General features: G+C 47.3%; 1 protein-coding gene across 5 annotated transcripts in view; it reads left to right on the top strand.

The window, feature by feature from the left end:
* Positions 1-20,918, top strand: part of LOC121557265 (protein kinase C and casein kinase substrate in neurons protein 1-like) — a 41,605-nt gene extending 20,687 nt beyond the window's left edge. For 3 of the 5 annotated variants that reach the window (XM_041871099.2, XM_045222836.1, XM_041871100.2), the window contains exons 2-10: positions 7,178-7,307; positions 8,845-9,001; positions 11,773-12,008; positions 12,204-12,359; positions 13,902-14,077; positions 14,196-14,316; positions 14,543-14,673; positions 15,691-15,899; positions 17,667-20,918. In XM_041871099.2, coding sequence (XP_041727033.1) covers positions 7,248-7,307; positions 8,845-9,001; positions 11,773-12,008; positions 12,204-12,359; positions 13,902-14,077; positions 14,196-14,316; positions 14,543-14,673; positions 15,691-15,899; positions 17,667-17,776 — 1,356 coding nt within the window. In that variant the 5' untranslated portion in view covers positions 7,178-7,247 and the 3' untranslated portion in view covers positions 17,777-20,918. Of the gene's footprint in view, positions 1-5,364; positions 5,747-7,177; positions 7,308-8,844; positions 9,002-11,772; positions 12,009-12,203; positions 12,360-13,901; positions 14,078-14,195; positions 14,317-14,542; positions 14,674-15,690; positions 15,900-17,345; positions 17,406-17,666 lie in introns of those variants that run through there. The other 2 variants (XM_045222837.1, XM_041871096.2) reach the window with 2 other exon arrangements.
* The last annotated feature ends 434 nt before the right edge of the window (positions 20,919-21,352 follow it).

Below are 21,352 nucleotides of genomic sequence, written 5' to 3'. Positions count from 1 at the left end.
CTCCAAACACGGCGAGTTGAGTTGATGCCAAAGAGCTCCATTTTGGTCTCATCTGACCACAACACTTACACCCAGTTCTCCTCTGAATCATTCAGATGTTCGTTGGCAAACTTCAGACGTGCATGTATATGTGCTTTCTTGAGCAGGGGGACCTTGCGGGCACTGCAGGATTTCAGTCCTTCACGGTGTAGTGTGTTACCAATTGTTTTCTTGGTGACTATGGTCCCAGCTGCCTTGAGATCATTGACAAGATCCTCCCGTGTAGTTCTGGGCTGATTCCTCACCGTTTTCATGATCATTGCAACTCCACGAGGTGAGATCTTGCATGGAGCCCCAGGCCGAGGGAGATTGACAGTTCTTTTGTGTTTCTTCCATTTGCGAATAATCGCACCAACTGTTGTCACCTTCTCACCAAGCTGCTTGGCGATGGTCTTGTAGCCCATTCCAGCCTTGTGTAGGTCTACAATCTTGTCCCTGACATCCTTGGAGAGCTCTTTGGTCTTGGCCATCGTGGAGAGTTTGGAATCTGATTGATTGATTGCTTCTGTGGACAGGTGTCTTTTATACAGGTAACAAGCTGAGATTAGGAGCACTCCCTTTAAGAGTGTGCTCCTAATCTCAGTTTGTTACCTGTATAAAAGACACCTGGGAGCCAGAAATCTTTCTGATTGAGAGGGGGTCAAATACTAATTTCCCTCATTAAAATGCAAATCAATTGATAACATTTTTGACATGGGTTATCTGGATTTTTTGTTTGTTATTCTGTCTCTCACTGTTCAAATAAACCTACCATTAAAATTATAGACTTATCATTTCTTTGTCAGTGGGCAAACGTACAAAATCAGCAGGGGATCCTTATATATATAAATACTTTTTTCCCTCACTGTATGTGCTGGCTTAGAATATCAGAACCCCAGAAATTATTTGAAAAGGCCTGTAAAATCAATTCTAATCAAACCAAATGCTGCAATTCATTGTGTATCTTAAGTTTGATCAATTACATTAGCAGACAATTCTAAGGTAGTGATAGTTGATAAGATGACAGCCCTCCTGATTGAATCTGGCAGTGTGTGTACTGTGTAAGGCTAATGATTGAGACAGGCAGTGGGTCTGTACTGTATGGTAAATGATATGGGATGAGTTGGCACTGTCAGGCAGTGTGTCTGTACTGTATGGTAAATGATATGGGATGAGTTGGCGCTGTGGGACCCTGGTGGAGGCCTCCAGGTGCGTAGAGTTGGTCATCGCTCCTATCGGTTTACACAGTACGAATGAATAATTGATGATCTCTTCTGTCTCTATATATAGATCCTGGTGTAGGGGGATTTTTGGTGTGTCGGGCAGCAACAGTTGGGTACTGGAGGAACACAGAGACAGTGAGGAAAGTGTGTGTGTGTGTGTGTTCTCTTTGGGTGAGGGTATTTTGGGAGATCTACTAGGTCTACACTTCCATTGGATGCGTTAGGTAGGCCTATTTAAAATAGCTTCCTCTGTCAGACTGAAAACCTCTTGTTGCTGTCAGTGTAATACTATTTCCAGTGTCAGACTTCCTTGGCAGTGCTGTTTTAGAAGCTGTCAGCAACCTTTCACACAGATGCTTTGTTTACTGTATCCTGCTCCAGATTTAGATGAAGCCATCAGGTACTGACAAAGCAGTGGTGTTTTCTGTCTGTCTTTCTATTTGGTTTACAGAGTGACATGAATGAATGAATAAATGAATGAATGAATGAATGAGGGTATTTATCTCTCATTTCTTACCCAGAGGAGAAACGTTCTATAGTATGATGCCGTTCCGTTTCTTCATGAGCTTGGAGTGTATTACTATTAATGTTACGTTATAAGTTGTTATAAAGCTATGTGAACTAGTCCAATGTGTCAAGAATGGACGACAAGATGACATCTTACAGCCATTCACAGTAGCTCTTCAGAAGGACGGTTGGCCAGTCCACACCTGTTTTAAGTGGAATACAATGCACTAACCACTGGCCTAATGAATATTAATCAGTGTTGAGCCTGCCTGCTCTGCCATGCACTTGTAGCTTACACCACCATTCAGACACAACTGTAACATGTCAGGCAGTGTCAGTGTAACAATGACAAATGATTAATATCTAATCAAACCAGGACATGTTAGATTTACTGAACAACTACAGACATCATGTCATCATTTGTCAAGGTACATTAGTAGCCTGACCGCAGAAAGTATGTTTGCATTCATGTTTCGTTCTCTGTAGGTTACGTTACGTGGAGGATTTAAAATTCAAACCCTATATTTTCATAGGGTTCCATTTCCAATAAATGCTGTTTTGTTGGTATGGCCCAGTGGAATTGGGACTTAGTTTGAAAGACTTGGTATGTTTTTTATTTTATGGTTTTGTGTCTTTATTCAGACTTTAATGTGTATTCTCCCGAGTGGCGCAGTGGTCTAAGGCACTGCATCGCAGTGCTAGCTGTGCCACTAGAGGCTCTGTCCAGGCTTTGTCGTAGCCGGCCGCGACCGGGAGACCCATGGGGCGGCGCGCAATTGGCCCAGCGTCGGGGAGGGAATGGCCGGCAGGGATGTAGCTCAGTTGGTAGAGCATGGCGTTTGCAACGCCAGGGTTGTGGGTTTGATTCCCACGGGGAGGCCAGTATGAAAAAAATAATAATGTATGCACTCACTAACTGTAAGTTGCTCTGGATAAGAGCGTCTGCTAAATGACTAAAATGTAAAACAGAAGTAGGTTGTAAATCAATGGCTCCCATGGACAAAGTCCCCTTCAAGGGAAATTACCAAAGCACATAGAGTGAGGGAGTGTTTTCTGTAAATGTCAGCTGAACAGTGAAATACACCTTGGAATTTGACATATAACAGGAATTCGTTCAGTTGTTTTGAAAATAGCTTTTTTAAGAGAATAAGATTACATTTTGACTTTAAAAGCCCTAAGATACCTTTATTGTTGTCAGTTTGCAGTTAGGGTTGTTTCCTGAATATTTCCTCTACCTATACTCTGGTGTCTCAGTGCTGCAGTCAGAGAGATGTGTAGGCAGCACATTGAGTGATGAATAGCTGTGGTGTTGCCGTGGGTTCTGAGATATAGAGGACCTGTCCTTTACTGCAGTGGAATTTTACTGTGGCTAGGTGGGAGCTGTAGCTGTGTCCCCCTGATCTTACCACTACCCTCGTCCTCCCCCTTTTTCTCCCTCACCCCTTCTTGCCCCCTCTCCTGTCCTGCCCTGCTTAGCATCACTCTGTCTGGCGCTCTACCCAGTGACGTTTACTCACCTCTCATCTCATCTCATCTCGTCTCCTCTCTGGCAACTTGTTCTACACAGGAAAGCACTACTGGTCACATTCACAGGAATGACATATTACACAGGGCTATCAGCTGTTGTAACAGCATCGTCATGTTACCCTTTGTTCTGGAATGTGCTGCCAGCTTTTCCTGGCTGCTGATTATCACTCATGTATAACTGTCTCATCATAGCACCGAGTTGCTCTCTTGGCTTCATGAATATTCAAATCAGGGTTTTATTATTGGCTTTCTGTCTGCATGGCGTTTCTCAGATCCGCCTCGGAATAGTAGATGAGATCGATAATACGCTCCATTGCCTTAATAATGCATCTCTTTATCAGTCAACCTCTTATGTAATTATTATTATTATTATTATTATTATTATTAAATGTATTATTATTATAGTAATAATGATAATATATGCCATTTCCCTCTATTACCTGTCATAAAAGGTCACACCTATACAATTGACTCTCTCCCTCCATCTTCAATCACCTCTCCTCCTTCCCCTGCTTCCTCTCCACCTTCTACTCCTGTATTCTCCATGCAGTGGCTTTATGTTCTTCATCTGTCTGTGTGTGGTTCTCTGTTTCCTCCTCACTGTGTCACTCTCTCCCCTAGCCATGATGTCTTCCCTACACACTATATTTCCCCACCTCCATGTTCCCTGTCTCTCCTTAATCCTCACTGTCTCTGGTCCTACCAAATCACTACAATCCTGTGCCCTCATGATGCCATGGTTGGCACACCCCCTCATCACCCCCTCCCTTCTCCCTCCTCCTCCCCCACCCTTCTCCTCTTCCCCCCACCCTTCTTCTCCTCCCTCCTCCTCCCCCACCCTTCTCCTCTTCCCCCCACCCTTCTTCTCCTCCTCCCCCCACCCTTCTCCTCCTCCCTCCTCCCCTCCCCTTCTCCTCCTCCCCCCACCCTTCTCCTCCTCCCTCCTCCCCTCCCCTTCTCCTCCTCCTCAACCCTTCCCCTCCTCCCCCTCCCTCCACCCTTCTCCTCCTCCCCTCCCTTCTTCCCCACCCTCCTCCTTCTCCTCCCCACCCTCCTCCCCCTCCCTTCTTCCCCTTCCCCTCCCCCTACCTCCTCCCCCTCCCCTTCTTCCCCACCCTCCTCCTTCTCCTCCTCCCCACCCTTCTCCTCCTCCCCCTCCCTTCTCCTCCCCCTCCCTTCTCCTCTCCCCTCCCTTCTCCCCCTCCCCCCACACTTCCTTTCCACCCCCTCCCTTCTTCCCCTCCCCTACCTCCTTCCCTCCCTTCTTCCCCACCCTCCTCCCCCACCCTTCTCCTCCTCCCCCTCCTTTCTCCTCCTGTCCTCCCCCTCCCTTCTCCTCCTCCCCACCCTTCTCCTCCTCCCTCTCCCTTCTCCTCCTCCCCTCCCTTCTCCTCCTCCCCCACCCCTTTTTTATCCCCTCCCTTCTCCTCCTCCCCCACCCTCCTCCCCTCCCCACCCTTCTCCATCTCTCCCTTCCTCCTCCTCCTTCCTTCTCCCCTTCCCCCACCCTTATCCTCCTCCCCCACCCTTCTTCCCCTCCCCCTACCTCCTCCCCCTCCCTTCTTCCCCACCCTCCTCCTTTTCCTTCTCCTCCTCCCCCACCCTTCTCTCCCCTCCTCCTCCTCTCCTCCCCCTCCCTTCTCCTCCTCCCCCCACCCTTCTCCTCCTCCCTCTCCCTTCTCCTCCTCCCTCCCTTCTCCTCCTCCCCCACCCTTTCCTCCCCATCCCCCACCCTTCTCCCCCCTCCCTCCTCCCCCTCCCTTCTCCTTCTCCTCCTCCACCTCCCTTCTCCTCCTTCCCCCCTTCTTATCCTCCCCCCTCTCCTCCTCCTCCCCTCCCCCACCCTCCTCCTCCTCCTCCCCCCACCCTCCTCCCCTCCCCACCCTTCTCCCCTCCCCCTCCCCACCCTTCTCCCCCTCCCCCCTCCCACCCTTCTCCCCTCCCCCTCCCCTTCCCCACCCTTCTCCCCCTTCCCCTCCCTTCTCCTCCTCCCCCGTCTCCCTCCAAGTCTCTTTTCTCTTCCTCCTTGACTGAACCATTCAAGCAAAACACCAGAGGATTATCCCTCAGCCATTGAGAAACACACACACACACACTCACTCTCACACACACACCCACACACACAACCATACACTGAAACACTCACACGCTTTCACTCAACACGTTGCCTGGCCAGAAGTGTCTGTGCTCTTGGATAAGACAGTGTCTATGTCCGTTGCCAGTGTATGGTGTGATGATGCGAGCTCAGCTGTCTGAGAAAAAACGGGGCTCTGAGCTGAACAAAAACAAAGGGGCGGGAGGAGTGAGAGGAGAGAGAGGAGAGAGAGGAGAGAGAGGAGAGAGAGGAGAGAGAGGAGTGAGAGGAGAGAGAGGAGAGAGAGGAGAGAGAGGAGTGAAGCCCACGTGCCTCAGAGCTGGAGCTGTATCTGTAGCTAGCCGTCGTGTCTCACCCTGCTAATGGAGGACTGAGGGTAAGGCTTTTGTTGTTAGGACGGAGCGGAGGGAGGTAGTCTGTCTGCGTTCTCCCTCTTTGTGGGTGCATTCATTTGCAGTCCTTTGTCTTGGCTATAGCCTAGAGTGGTTTCTCACTGTCTGGTTATTGCAGTCGGTGGATGTGTCTGTGTGTGTGTATATATTTGGTTATGTGTGTGGAGATGGAGAGCCCTAATGAAATATGTGTGTTGTGATCTTCTTCATAGTGTTGCAGGGGTCTGTAGAGGAGAAGAAGGGTACTTAATGGTGAATTTGATGATACAGTAAGAATGTGTTGTTACTGCTTTTGTCACTGTTGGTGTGTTAAGAGTTTAACTGGACTGACTACATGTGTTATTTTGTGTAAAAGACTAGTAGGCCTTAATACATTAGAATTTTGATCAATTTCAAGTATTGATTTCTGTACATATTACAATGGTTTAGGACAGGAATAATTTAGAAATATGCTGTCTGTCAGTAAGCTAGTAACGGGTGGAGAGGTGTGGGGTGGTGTGTGTGTATACACTACCATCTAGCCTCGTTCCTAGAGAGGGCTGTCCTACACTAGAACAAAAGCCTCCTCTTGTGATTTGATGGATTAACCAACTGTGGTGCACACCCAGCTCTCACCCATTCCCCATGCAGCCAAAGCCGTTCTGCTCATGTTTTGTCTGGGGAGAAACTGTATCGTCTGTATCGCTCTCTTTCTCTCTCTCATTTTCCCTCTCTCCTTCTCCACCTTGTCAAAATCAATTTTCCAGCCATTAGTTTAGGGTGGCTGAGGTGACCCAAATACCCATGCAGTGCACCCCCCCCCCCTTGATTAAGGACTTGACCCAACCAGCAACCCGGTGGTCTCTCTAGCCACAACACCGTTAGAGGAAACCATTCTTCCCTACTAGCATGTTACCCTTTCCACTCAGCGCTGTGTTAATAGTAGCGACACTAATGTTCACGTTTGAGCATGGATAGACTGTTATTTTGTTCTGAGACTAATCATTCCTCATGGAGTCTGAGGTGTTTTTTAATGACACATTCGTCACATGCTTCGTAAACAACAGGTGTCAACTAACATTGAAATGCCTACGGGCCCTTCCCAACAATGCAGAGAAAACCCCCCCAGAACAGATATAGAAAGATAATAACACGAGGAATAAATACACAATGCGTAACGATAACTTGGCTATATACACGGGGTACCAGGACCAGAACGCAGGGAGGGAAGGAGGGTAGTAACTGCTGTTGCTCTCCTATCATCAGTTGTCTCACATCTATTTGGGCTGAATGACATTTGTTGGCATTATGAATTAAAGGGAACTTATGTTTACATGGATTAAGAAGAACAACTTTAATAGTTTGTTTTCAATTCCCACATGCAATCTCTGAAATGGCCTTGCTATTATTAATGATCCTCTTGCTCCTCCCCTCAGTGCCTGAAGACCAAGACTCTGCTGCAGACTCCCAAAACCTCCTCAAGTCCTCTCTGCCAAATCTAGGATCATGTCGGGCGCCTATGATGAGTCGGCCAGCCAGGAGGATGCCACAGACAGCTTCTGGGAGGTGAGAACAAACCACACTTGTTTGCCTCTAGAGATATATTAATATGTAGTCAAACATGCATCCCTTTCAGTGGAACTGGGATTTGAACCAACAACCCCAGGTGTCCACACTCAGCAGGCACTGCATCACCCTCCTCTGGCTCTGCAGCAGAGCTGGCAGCGTGACAGGCCACTGACTAGGGCTACTGTTGTGGAGGGATTATGTGTGTGTGCCTCAGATCGAGCGATAGCCTGCTCCTCCAGGTCCCCCAGGACCAAGCTCTGCTCTATGGGGGATCTGGCTTTCTGCTTGTGGAATTGACTCCCGGACCACCTGAAGGCACCACAGACTCTGGGCTCCTTTAAAACAGGCCTAAAACCTCAACTTTAGGAAGGCTTTCTGTTAGATATAGAATAGCTGTGTTCCTTGTTGTCCTTTCCCCTTGTCAGCTGTGTCCTTTGTGTCAGTGTCCCTGTTTAGCTGTGTACTTTGTGTCAGTGTCCCTGTCTAGCTGTGTCCTTTGTGTCAGTGTCCCTGTTTAGCTGTGTACTTTGTGTCAGTGTCCCTGTTTAGCTGTGTCCTTTGTGTCAGTGTCCCTGTCTAGCTGTGTCCTTTGTGTCAGTGTCCCTGTTTAGCTGTGTACTTTGTGTCAGTGTCCCTGTCTAGCTGTGTCCTTTGTGTCAGTGTCTCTGTCTAGCTGTGTCTATTGTGTCAGTGTCCCTGTCTAGCTGTGTCTATTGTGTCAGTGTCCCTGTCTAGCTGTGTCCTTTGTGTCAGTGTCCCTGTCTAGCTGTGTCTATTGTGTCAGTGTCCCTGTCTAGCTGTGTCCTTTGTGTCAGTGTCTCTGTCTAGCTGTGTCCTTTGTGTCAGTGTCCCTGTCTAGCTGTGTACTTTGTGTCAGTGTCCCTGTCTAGCTGTGTCCTTTGTGTCAGTGTCTCTGTCTAGCTGTGTCTATTGTGTCAGTGTCCCTGTCTAGCTGTGTCCTTTGTGTCAGTGTCCCTGTCTAGCTGTGTCTATTGTGTCAGTGTCCCTGTCTAGCTGTGTCCTTTGTGTCAGTGTCTCTGTCTAGCTGTGTACTTTGTGTCAGTGTCCCTGTCTAGCTGTGTCTATTGTGTCAGTGTCCCTGTCTAGCTGTGTCTATTGTGTCAGTGTCCCTGTCTAGCTGTGTCTATTGTGTCAGTGTCCCTGTCTAGCTGTGTCGTTTTCTGTCTATGTCTCTTGTTTTGATTTATTTTATTGCACCTCACTGTAGCACTTTGAGACAGTTTTTCAATGAAAAGCGAGTTATAAATACTATGTATTATGGTTAATATTATTATTATTTTAGTAGCACTAGCCCCTCCCATCCGCTATACTAGCCCCTCCCATCCGCTATACTCCTGCTCTTCCCAACCATCAAGTCCCGTCCTGCAGGCTAGAGGGAAGTCCCTCTTAAGGTGGCATGACAATGATCACTCATTAGGGCGACACCGACGCCACCGTTCGTGGAACGCCACATTGTTAAGGTGGAATGTATTGAATGTAATTGAAATGCCTCTCATTCTGATACCTATGAAAGGTGGGGAACTATAAGCGTGCTGTGAAGCGGATTGATGATGGCCACCGGCTCTGCAATGACCTGATGAACTGTATACAAGAGCGAGCCAAAATCGAGAAGGCCTACAGCCAGCAGCTGACCGACTGGTCTAAAAGATGGAGACAGCTGGTAGATAAAGGTATGAGGGGAGAAGGGGAGACACACACACCCAGCAGTTCACAGTGGATTGGAAGAGTTATATTGCCAGCTGTAGGAGCATTCCATTTTTTAAATAATAAACTCTTTCTAGTTTTGTCATGGAGCACAGTAAATGCAATGGAAATGCCATGTGCAGGATCTTCATGGAGTCATGGAGTAATACTTCCATCTGTTTCTCAAATTGCTAATGGATCTCCCCCTACTCCTCCTAACCCTAACCCTAACCCTCTTCTCCCTCTCACCCTAACCCTCTCCTCCCTCTCACCCTAACCCTCTTCTCCCTCTCCCTCTATCCCTAACCCTCTTCTCCCCCTCCCTCTAACCCTAACCCTCTCCTCCCTCTATCCCTAACCCTCTCCTCCCTCTCACCCTAACCCTCTTCTCCCTCTCCCTCTATCCCTAACCCTCTTCTCCCTCTCCCTCTCACCCTAACCCTCTTATCCCTCTCCCTCTAACCCTAACCCTCTTCTCCCTCTCCCTCTATCCCTAACCCTCTTCTCCCTCTCCCTCTCACCCTAACCCTCTCCTCCCTCTAACCCTAACCCTATCCTCCCTCTCACCCTAACCCTCTTCTCCCTCTCCCTCTCACCCTAACCCTCTTCTCCCTCTCCCTCTCACCCTAACCCTCTCCTCCCTCTAACCCTAACCCTCTCCTCCCTCTAACCCTAACCCTCTCCTCCCTCTCACCCTAACCCTCTCCTCCCTCTAACCCTAACCCTCTCCTCCCTCTCACCCTAACCCTCTTCTCCCTCTCCCTCTCACCCTAACCCTCTCCTCCCTCTCCCTCTAACCCTCTCCTCCCTCTCACCCTAACCCTCTTCTCCCTCTCACCCTAACCCTCTCCCTCTCACCCTAACCCTCTTCTCCCTCTAACCCTAACACTCTTCTCCCTCTAACCCTAACCCTCTCCTCCCTCTCACCCTAACCCTCTCCTCCCTCTCACCCTAACCCTCTTCTCCCTCTAACCCTAACCCTCTCCTCCCTCTCACCCTAACCCTCTTCTCCCTCTCCCTCTCACCCTAACCCTCTCCTCCCTCTCCCTCTAACCCTCTCCTCCCTCTCACCCTAACCCTCTCCTCCCTCTCACCCTAACCCTCGCCTCCCTCTAACCATAACCCTATTCTCCCTCTCCCTCTCACCCTAACCCTCTTCTCCCTCTCCCTCTCACCCTAACCCTCTTCTCCCTCTCCCTCTCACCCTAACCCTCTTCTCCCTCTCCCTCTCACCCTAACCCTCTTCTCCCTCTCACCCTAACCCTCTCCTCCCTCTCCCTCTAACCCTCTCCTCCCTCTCACCCTAACCCTCTCCTCCCTCTCACCCTAACCCTCTTCTCCCTCTCCCTCTAACCCTCTCCTCCCTCTCACCCTAACCCTCGCCTCCCTCTAACCATAACCCTATTCTCCCTCTCCCTCTCACCCTAACCCTCTTCTCCCTCTCCCTCTCACCCTAACCCTCTTCTCCCTCTCCCTCTCACCCTAACCCTCTTCTCCCTCTCCCTCTAACCCTAACCCTCTTCTCCCTCTCCCTCTCACCCTAACCCTCTCCTCCCTCTCCCTCTAACCCTCTCCTCCCTCTCCCTCTAACCCTCTTCTCCCTCTCACCCTAACCCTCTCCTCCCTCTCCCTCTAACCCTCTCCTCCCTCTCACCCTAACCCTCTCCTCCCTCTCCCTCTAACCCTCTCCTCCCTCTCACCCTAACCCTCTCCTCCCTCTCCCTCTAACCCTCTCCTCCCTCTCACCCTAACCCTCTTCTCCCTCTCCCTCTCCCTCTAACCCTATTCTCCCTCTCACCCTAACCCTCTCCTCCCTCTCCCTCTAACCCTCTCCTCCCTCTCACCCTAACCCTCTTCTCCCTCTCCCTCTCCCTCTAACCCTATTCTCCCTCTCACCCTAACCCTCTCCTCCCTCTCACCCTAACCCTCTTCTCCCTCTCTCTCTAACCCTATTCTCCCTCTCCCTCTAACCCTCTCCTCCCTCTAACCCTAACCCTCTCCTCCCTCTCACCCTAACCCTCTCCTCCCTCTCACCCTAACCCTCTCCTCCCTCTCACCCTAACCCTCTCCTCCCTCTAACCCTAACCCTCTCCTCCCTCTCACCCTAACCCTCTCCTCCCTCTCACCCTAACCCTCTCCTCCCTCTCACCCTAACCCTCTTCTCCCTCTCACCCTAACCCTCTTCTCCCTCTCCCTCTCACCCTAACCCTCTTCTCCCTCTCCCTCTCACCCTAACCCTCTGCCTCTAACCCTAACCCTCTCCTCCCTCTCACCCTAACCCTCTCCTCCCTCTCACCCTAACCCTCTCCTCCCTCTCACCCTAACCCTCTCCTCCCTCTCACCCTAACCCTCTCCTCCCTCTCACCCTAACCCTCTCCTCCCTCTCACCCTAACCCTCTCCTCCCTCTCACCCTAACCCTCTCCTCCCTCTCACCCTAACCCTCTCCTCCCTCTAACCATAACCCTCTTGTCCCTCTCACCCTAACCCTCTCCTCCCTCTCCCTCTCACCCTAACCCTCTTCTCCCTCTCACCCTAACCCTCTTCTCCCTCTCCCTCTCACCCTAACCCTCTTCTCCCTCTCCCTCTAACCCTAACCCTCTGCCTCTAACCCTAACACTCTCCTCCCTCTCACCCTAACCCTCTCCTCCCTCTCCCTCTAACCCTCTCCTCCCTCTAACCCTAACCCTCTCCTCCCTCTAACCCTAACCCTCTCCTCCCTCTAACCCTAACACCCTTCTCCCTCTCCCTCTCCCTCAGGGCCCCAGTACGGCAGTGTGGAGAGGGCCTGGGTGGCAATGATGACCGAGGCTGAGAAGGTGAGTGAGCTGCACCAGGATGTGAAGAACGGCCTGCTCAATGATGACTTTGAGAAGGTGAAGAACTGGCAGAAGGACTCCTACCACAAGCAGATGATGGGAGGCTTCAAGGAAACAAAAGAGGCAGAGGAGGGCTTCAAGAAGGCCCAGAAACCATGGGCCAAGAAGCTCAAGGAGGTGAGGGGCAACCACCTGAACTACACTTAGAATGATGTACAATTTTCCCCAACTTGTGCTGTCATTGCCGTAGTGGTCCGGACCGAATCAGAACATGCACCACGCTCTGCTGTAACCTTGAAGTAGTTTGCATTCAAATGATACCTCCAAAAGTGTAAATATCCTTCTAAAATATACCATATCTTTCCTCCTCAGCTTGAGACTGCCAAGAAGACGTACCACCTGGCGTGTAAGGAGGAGAAGGTGGCGTCCACCAGAGAGGCCAACAGCAAGGCAGACACCTCAGTCACAGTCGACCAGCAAAAGAAGCTCCTGGACAAGGTGGACAAATGCAAGCAGGACTCTCAGAAGGTGAGCTACCCAGACCCCTACTCCCCAGACCCCTACTCCCCAGACCCCTACTGCCCAGACCCCTACTCCCCAGACCCCTACTCCCCAGACCCCTACTCCCCAGACCCCTACTCCCCAGACCCCTACTCCCCAGACCCCTACTGCCCAGACCCCTACTGCCCAGACCCCTACTCCCCAGACCCCTACTACCCAGATCCCTACTCCCCAGACCCCTACTGCCCAGATCAATCAAGGCGAGAAAAGTGGAGGGAGAATCAAATAAACTCAGTCTATTTTAAGACTCTTCTAGGTCACACACAGAGCTTAATCCTGCAGATGCCACCCTCCACTGCTCACCCTCCACTGCTCACCCTCCACTGCTCACCCTCCACTGCTCACCCTCCACTGCTCACCCGCCACTGCTCACCCGCCACTGCTCACCCTCCACTGCTCACCCACCACTGCTCACCCTCCACTGCTCACCCTCCACTGCTCACCCTCCACTGCTCACCCGCCACTGCTCAACCTCCACTGCTCACCCTCCACTGCTCACCCACCACTGCTCACCCTCCACTGCTCACCCTCCTCTTCTTTCTTCTTCTTCCTCCTCTTCCTCCTCCTCTTCCTCTGTCTCTTCATGATAGGGAGGCCTCTCATCCTATTGCCATTACTAGTTCCAGGAGTTTTTCTTGACCATGCGTCCTGACCAGTTAAAGATCTAGGCCCAGTGATGACCTATTCACTAGTATAGTGCAGGGGTTCCCAAACCTTTACGCTCAGGTCCCCCTTCCAGCATTGGGGAACATCCCGCTCCGTCCCCTGTGCGAGCGCGCCACTCCTATTTTCTATGGACACAAGCACTGTTCATGGCACAAACTGTTCACAGCCCTCTTGTTGGCTTATTTCCTGCAATTCTACAAATTTTGCCATGTCTAACGTGTATTCATGTGATATTTGTGATAAAAAACCTAGCTACAAAACGTTAGCTGACATGGGCTAGTTGATCTGGACATTTCTGACAAGTTATAAATAGCTTTCTAAGGTATGCAATGACTGACATGATAAGAGGAAATGCCGACCCAGGGGGCATGCCCCACCATTTGGGAACCACTGGTATAGTGGACTTTACTCTACTGAGCCCACTGGGATGATATCACAGCCTTGCTTCCCCTTGACCCACTCAAACCATTACACAAGTTCAATAATACTGTCTTACAACTACTGAGAGGATAACTAACTATTATTCATCCTTGGTCAACGTCAATCCCCACCACTTCTCAGTAACCTCAAGCCTGTAAAGACCTTGCTATGCAGAAGCTAAATAATTTAAGAAAGAAGAACAATAAAAGTCACTGTAAGGTGTAAAATGTTGACATTAAAATACACATTATGAAAGGGCTCTGAAACAGTAAAATACACATTATGAAAGGGCTCTGAAACATAAAAATATTAAACCCGCTTTGTGTTGGTCAACGGCCCCTCAGCTCTGAACTGTACAGCCTCTGTTGTTGTTTATCCCTAACATGTTATTAACATACTCTCTGTCTGATCTTCACCATGCAGGCTAAGGAGAAGTATGAGAAGGCTCTGGATGAGCTGAGGAAGTGTACGCCCCAGTACATGGAGAACATGGAGACAGTGTTTGACACTTGTCAGCAGTTTGAGGATAAGAGACTGAGCTTCCTCAGGGAGGTGCTGTTGGACATCAAACGACACCTCAACCTCACCGAGAACCAAAGGTAGGCCCATACACACCACACCTTGGTCCACCAACTGAGCACCAACATAATAATAGACTTGAGTCAGATGAATGTCAGAACAGAGGTGGAACTTCTCTCTATGTCTATCCATCTTCAGTTACTCCACAGTGTACAGAGACCTGGAGCGCACCATCACCTCTGCCAGCGCACAGGACGACCTGAAGTGGTTCAGCAACAACCACGGCCCTGGCATGCATATGAACTGGCCCCAGTTTGAGGTACACAACCACTTCTTCCCAGTTAGCCTCACAATGTGTGTGTTTAATTGATCGTTTTCAACTCATGGAATTAATTTCAATTCACTTCCTCCATTGACTGAATGGGAAAAACTAGGAATTGACTTGTAACTGTGGCTTGCTCCCCACCTTCCTTCCTTCCTTCCTTCCTTCCTTCCTTCCTTCCTTCCTTCCTTCCTTCCTTCCTTCCTTCCTTCCTTCCTTCCAGGAGTACAATCCAGAGCTCACTCACATGATCACCAAACGAGAGAAGTCAAAGAAAGGGGCAGACGGTATAATGCTGACCAGCGTGACAGCAGCACCGGACCATGTGGCTGCACCGGCTGGCGACAGGGGCAGGTTGGTCTCACAGACAGGGGCAGGTTGGTCTCACAGACAGGGGCAGGTTGGTCTCACAGACAGGGGCAGGTTGGTCTCACAGACAGGGGCAGGTTGGTCTCTCCACCACTACGGTTACCTTCTGTAGTAGAACAAACATGCCTTTCTAACATGTAGAGTCACTGTGAGTGTCATCACAGAGAACATTTTCATGTTTAATCAATACTAACAGCAGAATGTATCTATTTTTACGATGTGTAGTGTGTCACGGGTTTAATAGTAAGTAAGTAAGCCTTGTCCTAGCCAGAATGGCCCATAGGTGCAATAGGCAATGTATGAATTCTGTGTATGAGATGGTATATCTGTTTTAATATAGATGACATCAGTTGTTTGCTCAAGACCATTTCCACTTGTATTGGGGGCTAGAACATTTATCTTATCTGATGTCCAGGAGATGGCAGCAATGATTCATGTTGACATAAAGTTAACGGTTCATAAATACGAAGCATGCGATGGTATCGCAAACTACAGTATCAATACGATGTCGATAAGGGCAGTCCCCCACACCTCTCTGATGGGGTTGGGTTAAATGCAGAAGACACATTTCGGTTGAATGCATTCAGTTGTGCAACTGACCAGGTATCCCCCTTTACCCTTTCCAATAACTTGTTGTGAAATGTCACAGTTGTGTTTGGTAATATCTCCACAAGGTCTGTTTAGTGGAAAGAAGATGATGTCACCCAGTTGTTTTAGTATTTTTATGTTCTTATAGCAGAGCAGAGAAGTGGGGGAGGGGCATATTCTGTTGCACGTTTTCTCGTGCTGTGTTGACATGAATAAAGAGATCAGCTCTTAAAAGTAAACGTCCAGTTTGTGTCTCCAATTCACTCAGCCCTTTCTCCTCTGTGCTGGTCACATGACGACCATGTTGATGGATAGTGATCTTAGTTACTGCAGGAAGCTTGTGGTCAACTGTTCTGCAACCGAACAACGATGATGATGATGGTCCATGATGTTGAAACGTCTCCTCCTCCACAGTGTGAGCAGCTCTGATAAGAACCAGGCCTACTCCTCCCAGGACCAGTCGGCAGAGTGGTCAGACGATGAGCAGGCCGCGCCAAACTCCGGCTCAGACACCAATGGGGGCGGGGCCAACCCCTTTGAGGAGGAGTCAGCGAAGGGCGTGCGGGTGAGGGCGCTATACGACTATGACGGACAGGAACAGGATGAACTCACCTTTAAAGCAGGTGAGCATCCCAATGAGCACTAACAACTCTATTTCATTGTGATTATGTGTTTATTGTCATGTTGTCATGTCCATATTTAGAAAATGTTATGCCAAAAATCTATTTCCCATTTGGGACAATAAAGTTACTAATACTGCTGCTGCTGCTGCTACTACTACTACTACTACTACTACTACTACTACTACTACTGTTACTACTACTGTTACTACTACTACTACTACTACTACTGTTACTACTACTGTTACTACTACTACTACTACTACTACTACTACTACTGTTACTACTACTGCTACTACTACTGCTACTACTACTGCTACTACTACTGCTACTACTGCTACTACTACTACTGCTACTACTACTGTTACTACTACTGCTACTACTACTACTACTACTACTACTACTACTACTACTACTACTACTACTACTGTTACTACTACTGTTACTACTACTACTACTACTACTGTTACTACTACTACTACTACTACTACTACTACTACTACTACTACTACTACTACTGTTACTACTGTTACTACTACTACTACTACTACTACTGTTACTACTGTTACTACTACTACTACTACTACTACTACTACTACTACTGTTACTACTACTGTTACTACTACTACTACTACTACTGTTACTACTACTACTACTACTACTACTACTACTGTTACTACTACTACTACTGTTACTACTACTACTACTACTACTACTACTACTACTACTACTACTACTACTGTTACTACTACTACTACTACTGTTACTACTGTTACTACTACTACTACTACTACTACTACTACTACTACTACTACTACTACTGTTACTACTGTTACTACTACTACTACTACTGTTACTACTGTTACTACTACTACTACTACTACTACTACTACTACTACTACTACTACTGTTACTACTACTACTGCTACTACTACTGCTACTACTACTACTACTACTGTTACTACTGTTACTACTACTACTGCTACTACTACTACTACTACTACTACTGCTACTACTACTACTACTACTACTACTACTACTGTTGCTACTACTACTACTACTACTACTGTTACTACTACTACTACTACTACTACTACTACTATTACTACTACTACTACTACTACTGTTACTACTACTACTACTACTACTGCTACTACTACTACTACTGTTACTACTACTACTACTGCTACTACTACTACTACTACTACTACTACTGTTACTACTGTTACTACTGTTACTACTACTACTACTACTACTACTACTAGTGAGCCTTTTAGAAACGGAATCTGTTGATTGGGTACTGCAAGAAAGACACTAAATTGTGCACTGAACCTTTCAATTATATTTGTTTTGTTATATAATATATGATTTAAAACCAATCATCTAACTAACCCACAGTACGATAAAAGGGAGGTTTTTTTGTCTCATTACCTTTTTCATCCCAAAAAGAAAACAAACAATAGCAACACCCACGGCCCTGGCATGCATATGAACTGGCATCAGTTTGAGGTACAGTTTGCAAAAAGCTATCAACATACACACCTAAAATTTAACCCAGATTTCAACCAAAAATTAACAACAGAGTTTCAAGGTTTGGTTGATTTCAAATTGAATTCAAATTGAATTCATGTTTGTTGATAACTCAATCAAATATCAATCAAAATTGTATGTCGATATGATGTCTACCTCTCCTCTTCCCTTCCTCTTTCTCTCCCTCTCGCTCTCTCTCTCTCTCTTCATCTGTCGCTCTCTCTCCATCCTTTCTCACAGGAGAAGAGCTAACTAAACTAGAAGACGAGGATGAACAGGGCTGGTGTAAAGGCCTGTTGGACAGCGGCAAGTTGGGTTTATATCCTGCTAATTACGTAGAGCCCATCTAGCTGGACTTTCATCCTGCTAATTACGTAGAGCCCATCTAGCTGGACTTTCATCCTGCTAATTACGTAGAGCCCATCTAGCTGGGCTTTCATCCTGCTAATTACGTAGAGCCCATCTAGCTGGGCTTTCATCCTGCTAATTACGTAGAGCCCATCTAGCTGGGCTTTCATCCTGCTAATTATGTAGAGCCCATCTAGCTGGGCTTTCATCCTGCTAATTACGTAGAGCCCATCTAGCTGGGCTTTCATCCTGCTAATTACGTAGAGCCCATCTAGCTGGGCTTTCCTCCTGCTAATTACGTAGAGCCCATCTAGCTGGGCTTTCATCCTGCTAATTACGTAGAGCCCATCTAGCTGGGCTTTCATCCTGCTAATTACGTAGAGCCCATCTAGCTGGGCTTTCATCCTGCTAATTACGTAGAGCCCATCTAGCTGGGCTTTCATCCTGCTAATTACGTAGAGCCCATCTAGCTGGGCTTACATCCTGCTAATTACGTAGAGCCCATCTAGCTGCTTGTGTAAGCGGAGGACACTGCCCCATTGGTGGGTCACCCAGACTGAACAGTCCAATCATACTGCACATTGCCAGAGACTTCAAAGCAACACTTCCCTGTTCCCCCTCTCTGCCTGACCAACCAACACACTGACTGAGCAGTCTTTATTTAAACACTCCCCTAGGACTCACATCAGAGAAACGCAGTACCAACATAAACAACACATATCAGTCACAACTCTAGGATTGTTACCACAGTCAAACCATGGCAGTATGTCTGTACCAACAACACCACAACACCAACAAGCGCAGGAAAACTATTCTGCCGTGTTCTATTTCAATGTTGTGCAGTGGTTATGATGACATTTACCTGGCAGTATGGAAGTATGTTCCCTCATAACACTAGTGATATGATATAGTCCATGGTGCCTGCATAGCCAGAATAAGCTATGCACTGTGCATTGTAAATATTTGCTGACATTTTTTGTTTTTCTTTGCAATCTGGATGCTATGCGAAACTGTACAGTCCTGTTTTTTGCATCTGTCATTCCATGTAAGGTTTTAAATATGCTGTACAGTACTACAGATTCTCACTCTTTTTCTATATTTTCTATGTGAGTTGCTCCTGTGTTGAGTGCTATGCAGTGTTTGGTGTTTTCCCCCTGAAGTCCCCCTGTGCAACAGCAGCAGCATGTCCTACTGTATCACACTAATGACGTTTAGCTGCAAGATCATTGACAAATCACTGTGGAGCAGAGCAGAGCAGTACTACACTGTTAAGCCTTGTTCAGTGTAACGGTATACAATAGTGTTTCTCAACCCTCATTGTACCAGGGACTGGTAAGCTATGGTTCTACTCCTTTGATGACTGTTTAGTTGAAAACCTGCTCTCAAGATCAGACGAAATCGGTGTCAGTCAGATAACCATCTGATGGACCTCTCAGCAATGTCTCAGGGACCGGTGCCGGATCATGGATCCGGGGCATGAGAAACACTGGTATAAATGTAAATGTAAATGTAATATATACTTTCCCCTAGGCAGCGCTGAGTGTACTTGTAGTACCTGTGACCATGTTGCTCATGTGCCTGTCATTTCCTGTGTTATTTCCTGACCCCACTGCTTTCTGGACTAATCACTTTGTTGTCTTCTGTTTTGTGTTCACTTAGAAACATGCCTTATTGTTTTGATTTTTTTTCAGTCTGAAAGTCTGACAATTGTCTTTTTAGTTGTTGTGTTGTTGCATGTATTGGGTTTAGGTAGTGAAAGCAAGTGAACAACCTTTTTCTGGTTACATGTTTACAACAGTGGGTTTTTCGAAGGGTCAGGGTTCAAACATTCATATGTGGGTCTCCACAAAGGTTCAGCACAAATACAACATTGATCCAACACCACCCTACTCATCAACGGGTGAAACGGGAATCGGTTTGTCATCAGAAATGGACTGTCGCTGACCAAATTAAAGGAGCCAAATACATTTTGGAATATGAGCGAATCCTGGGAATTTGCTGTATGGATGATCACATTTACAGTAACAACCCAGCGAGAGCCACACTGCCCCATGGGACATACTAGATCCTGTCACCTCTGGCTCAACATCGTAACCATAACAACTGTTTTTGTTGCCATGGCTTCAGTTTATTATAGGACTTCTACATCCTGTCTTTTTTATGAATGAAAATTATAAAGTCCCCTCTACTGTATCCCAGCTCAGTCTCCACCTTGCTATCCCTGATCTAACAGTCATTGCATGCTCGATCACCATAAGCATTGAATACTACTGAAAGTGAGCTTACTGGACCATTTGACCAAATTGACCAAACTTTGTTTATGTTTTTATCCTGTCAGTTGATTCCTAAACATAATCTTATGAAAACTGATGCCAATGATTTTGGACTCTTAACTGGTCAAATTTAGACAAATCAGTATATTCATTGTTTTTTAACATCTCCAAATAATCGGGATAACTTGAATCTATACAACACACAATCCTGTTAAATCTCAATCCTTGTCTTTTGAGCTAGTGAATCAAACAGAGAATCTTCAGCAGAGATTATACTTGTGTGGCTGTTATATGACACAGCTGTAGTGTTCGTTTCCTTAGCAACCCTGGGAGGTAGTGAAAGCTATACCCTGACTGCTCTCTCTCAAAACAAGAGGGGTGTACTCTCACCGACATGGGGACAAAAAGCTACAGTACAAAGTGTACTGCAAAAAAAGGTAGAAAGAGGAGCCTCCTCTGAAATATTGATGAGGAAACTATTTTCTGCTGCTAGAAATTCATTCTGGAGATCTGGGATATATGGCTGTCGGGAGACATTTTGGGACTGCACACATCCGATTGTGGGATAAAACACTTTAACCATCAGCTCTCAAAATGAGCTCTGAAACACAAGCCTAGCTAACTCCGTAAATGCTTTACCTGAGCCACCACTCATACTCCACAACAAACACTCTAACAGAGAGAGAAAGAGAGCATGCATATTTAAAGATGCATTAACCTTTTATTTTACCTCGTATTGCGTACAGTATGTAGGGGAACCAGTGGTGGTCTAGAAGTCTGTCTGTTTAGAATAATAGTTATTTACTCTACAAACTGTAGTGCCTGTTCATCTGCATACAACAAAATAAAATGCTTCATCAGAACATTGAAATGACTATTGTGATGATGATAGGTATATGCATTCTGTGAATAGAGGGGTGGTATACATCCATCTAAATAATTTCCCCAGTGCTGTATCCAAGAGGATAACGTAGGACCACAAAGTACATCTGCACCCTGGTATGATGCTCCTAAAATCTGTACCCTGGTATGATGCTCCTAAAATATGTACCCTGGTATGATGCTCCTAAAATCTGCACCCTGGTATGATGCTCCTAAAATATGCACCCTGGTATGATGCTCCTAAAATATGCACCCTGGTATGATGCTCCTAAAATATGCACCCTGGTATGATGCTCCTAAAATATGCACCCTGGTATGATGCTCCTAAAATATGCACCCTGGTATGATGCTCCTAAAATCTGCACCCTGGTATGATGCTCCTAAAATCTGCACCCTGGTATGATGCTCCTAAAATATGCACCC

This window comes from Coregonus clupeaformis, chromosome 10, assembly GCF_020615455.1.
Source record: "Coregonus clupeaformis isolate EN_2021a chromosome 10, ASM2061545v1, whole genome shotgun sequence".
Taxonomy (NCBI): Eukaryota; Metazoa; Chordata; class Actinopteri; order Salmoniformes; family Salmonidae; genus Coregonus; species Coregonus clupeaformis.
The sequence above is the reverse complement of the archived record's forward strand: the minus strand, read 5'-3'. Positions and strand labels throughout refer to the sequence as shown.